The 3,481-nt window shown below is 60.3% G+C and overlaps 1 protein-coding gene across 1 annotated transcript; it reads right to left on the reverse strand.

Annotated features, from left to right (window-relative positions):
* Window positions 1-907: 907 nt before the first annotated feature.
* Window positions 908-3,078, reverse strand: LOC106899735 (la-related protein 6-like). The gene is made up of 3 exons (XM_014961630.1): window positions 2,918-3,078; window positions 2,434-2,644; window positions 908-1,912 (listed from the first exon to the last, which is right to left on the reverse strand). Exons 1-3 carry the CDS (start codon window positions 3,076-3,078, stop codon window positions 908-910), a joined length of 1,377 nt encoding a protein of 458 aa, XP_014817116.1.
* Window positions 3,079-3,481: the final 403 nt, after the last annotated feature.

The following is a 3,481-nucleotide window of genomic DNA, read 5'->3' on the forward strand; positions in this document are numbered from 1 at the left end:
CCCCAGGGGCAGCCAGGACAGAGGGGTCCCTGCAGGACCCACGCACAAAGCAGCACGGAGACCCCGGGACAAGAACAGCCCTTGGGGACCCAGGTGGGACAGACACACACCACCACACGGCCTGCACGGCCCTGGTCTGGAACCCGGCCAGCGTCCCCTCCTGCGGGGACAGGGCTCGCCACACAGTCCCCCAAACCCTGGGCACAATCCCACCCGTCCTCGGATCCCACTGCCATGGGCTCCTCAGCCCGGCTTCGCCTCACACCTGCAGCAAAATCAGCCCAAATCACCCCAGGAATGGCCAGGGAGGGAGCTGCAGCCCAGGCAGGGACCCTCCTCCCCTTCCATGCCCGCACCTTGGGCAGCCCCAAAACCAGCAAGTGGGAAAAAAAAATAAATGATACTTAAGAAACTAAAAATAAATCACTGCACTGGCCAGGAAGTGCCTGGAAACTTCATGTCTTTATTGCCCATTTCCCATCCCAGCTCCAGAGCCCGGGGCCAACGCAGCCACCGTGCCTTGGGGAAGCGGCCACCCCTCTTTGGGTCCGGCTGACAGAAGGTGCAGGGGGAGGTCCCCAGTCCCTGTCAGGGCCCCCCAGGGGTCGGGGGCTGAGCCCCTTCTCCAGGGACAGCACTGGGGCGGTGGGACCCTCTCTGGACCCCCAGCAGGCGCAGTCCCCTTCCCATCAGCACGGCCCAGTGCAGTTCCTGGCCCCGCTGCTGCTCAGCATCTCCCTCACACCCTGATCCCCCCGAGCATCCTCCTGCCCCCAGAACTCCTGTCCCTGCACCAGCTGCACCCCCACTGCCCACAGCTCCCAGGGGCCAGGGGGAATTGTTCTGCTCAAGAGAAGGAAGAAAAGACAAGAAAAGGAAAAACCCCAAACCCAAACATAATGGAGCCTCAGTGCCGGGGGACGAGCTCTCCTCTCCTGGAGCTGCTGCTGAAGCCCTTGGTGCCATCAGGGCCGTGGGGCAGGCGAAGGACCCCATCCTGCAGGCCGTGGTGCTCCGGCACCCGCTTGGCTGCCAGGGGATTGCTGGGAGGAGGTTTAGCATCTGGGATGGGGTTGCTGCAGCAGGGCCCCCAGAGACCCCCCCCTCTCCCCCAGCTGCTGCTGCAGGGGCTTTTGGGGCTGGAGCAGAGGCCATACCACCCGCCGGTGCCCACGCCTGTCCCCAGTGGACCAAAGACTTTGCTGGTGAGGAGCGATCCATTGAAAGCGTTGCTGAAGTCGCTGGGCTTGAAGTCGGTGCTGGACCATGTGGCTATGGAGGGTTCCTTGTTCCAGGGGAAGGATGACAACTCCAGGGCACTATCTGGCTCCGGGGAGCTGCAGAGCAGGGACTCCCCGATGCCGTAGGGGGACGTCGCCGCCGCCTGCGCCTTCCAGCCCAGCTGGTCCACCAGCTCCGGCGCCGCCTCCCTCTCTGCCCCAGCTTTCTTCTTGGAGCTCTTCCCGCAGAGTCGGACCACCCTGATGCTCTCACCACCCGGGCAGCTCTGGCGGCCGAGGCTCTCGAATGCCCTGCGGGCGCTCTCCAGGCTCTCGTACTCCACCAGCGCGCAGCACTTGCTCAGCAGCTCCGGGAAACGCGAGGTGTATTTCCGCACATCCGAGGGCAGCTTGCGGCCCGGCCGCAGGATGCGGATGGAGGCGATGGCGCCGAAGGGGCTGAACATCCTTGTGATAGTCTCCAGGAAGTTCTTCTGGAGCGGTGGCAGCACCCCCTGTCCCTGGGGCAGCAGCTCCCAGGCCAGCAGCAGTTTGCTGGGGGGGATGCTCAGCAGGGACTCGGGGACCGGGACGCGCCGCCGGACTTTGGTGCCCTCCTTGTTCACCTCCAGCAGCTCCGAGAACTGCAGGGCGTAGAGCGTCAGCCGCCAGTCCCGCGTCAGGTATTTCACCTGCAGAAGAGAGGGGGTCACTGCATCGCCCTGAGTCACCCTAAAACTGTCCTCCAGGCAGGCTACAGCCCCATCAACATGGCGTCATGGCACAGCAGCATCCCCATTTAGCATGAACATCATCAGGGGTTGCAGGAGAAGGTCCCCAGTGCCTCCTGGACCACAACAACAAGCTACAGCTTCTCCAGACATCACACCACCAGCACTCCCCCGCAGTTTTCCAGTTAAGGGATGATCTTTCCCAAAGCAGCCCAAGGAAACCTCAGCCAGAATTAATGCAGTCCTGTGGGCGGTTTAAGGACTGCTCACTGCTTCCTCAACCACCCTCCCTGGTTGGGGAGCTGCTGCAGCACATCAAAGGCAGACAGCAGAGCCCAGCTCTGCACCACCAGCACATCACTGGGACAGAGACAGCCTGAGCAGAGCCTGGATCTCCCCATACACCCCACCAGAGACATCTAGAAATCCTCCACATGAAGGCCACATCCCACCCCAGCTGGCCGGTGCCATGGGCTGCTTACCTTCTTGAAGGACGTCAGCAGTTTGATGCTCACAAACCCCATCTTGTTCTTCTGGACGTGTTTCAGGAGGAAAGCATCCTTGGACAGGTTCTCATCGGAGAGGTAGAACTCCACCTGAGAGACGATCCTCCGGATCAGCTGCGGGTCAGGGATGGAGTAGTTGCAGTCCAACAGATCAGCCCTCAGAACATCGCTCATGTTGTGCAGTCTCCTGGCAGAGCAGCGGGGACACGGGCATGAGTTGGTGGCCTTTGGGATGAGTAGCACTGCCCAGTCCCAACCACAGTGGTGCAAGCAGCAGAGATGCCGGGGAGATCCAGGGCCACCAGCTTTGCCCTGGCTGCAGGGGAGCCACACCAGCCTGGACCTTCAAAACCTCCAGGTGCTGGGACCACCAGTGGTAGACCACGAACCTAAACCCATGCCAGACAGGGGACACATTCCCTTAGAGACAAACACAAGCCATGTCCCAGCAGCCACGTACCTGTTGAAGCTCTGCAAGAAGTCCTCCTGGCTGGGCAGGGTGAGCGAGCTGCTCTGCGGGGGACAGAGATGCAGCGCCGGGAAGGACTTCCTTTGTGCCAGCAGAGAGGTGCTGGGCTGGGAACCCAGCCCCGAGGCCACCCCAGAGCTACGCGATGACATTGTCCTTCATCTGGGACATGAGAATCACAGAATCTTAGTGGTTGGAAGGGACCTCTGAGATCATCGAGTCCAACCACAAAAAAAACCACAAAACAAAACAAACAAAAAAAACCACCACACAACAAAAAAACCCACACCACACCAAATACCCACCAAAAACACCGCACCCACCAACTAAGCCCCACACTCAACACCTCGCCATAAACCAATAACCTTGGGCACTAGAGCATGCCCTGAAGAGCCATGTCTATACGTTTCTTAAATCCCTCCAGGGATGGTGACTCCACCACCTCCCTGGGCAGGCTGTTCCAGGGCCTGACCACCCTCTCAGTAAAGTAGTTCTTTCTAATATCTAATCTAAATCTCCCCTGCCCCAACTTCAGACCATTTCCTCTGGTCTTGT

This window comes from Calidris pugnax, unplaced genomic scaffold (assembly GCF_001431845.1).
Source record: "Calidris pugnax isolate Ruff unplaced genomic scaffold, ASM143184v1 scaffold431, whole genome shotgun sequence".
In the NCBI taxonomy this organism is placed as follows: Eukaryota; Metazoa; Chordata; class Aves; order Charadriiformes; family Scolopacidae; genus Calidris; species Calidris pugnax.

What these genes read in the sequence shown, in the direction of transcription:
- LOC106899735 (XM_014961630.1), bottom strand. Translation starts at nt 3,078, where the DNA reads ATGTCATCGCGTAGCTCTGGGGTGGCCTCGGGGCTGGGTTCCCAGCCC. An exon ending in TTCTTGCAGAGCTTCAACAG is followed by an intron (nt 2,645 to 2,917) that starts GTACGTGGCTGC and finishes CTGCTCTGCCAG; the next exon opens with GAGACTGCACAACATGAGCG. An exon ending in TGCTGACGTCCTTCAAGAAG is followed by an intron (nt 1,913 to 2,433) that starts GTAAGCAGCCCA and finishes TCTCTTCTGCAG; the next exon opens with GTGAAATACCTGACGCGGGA.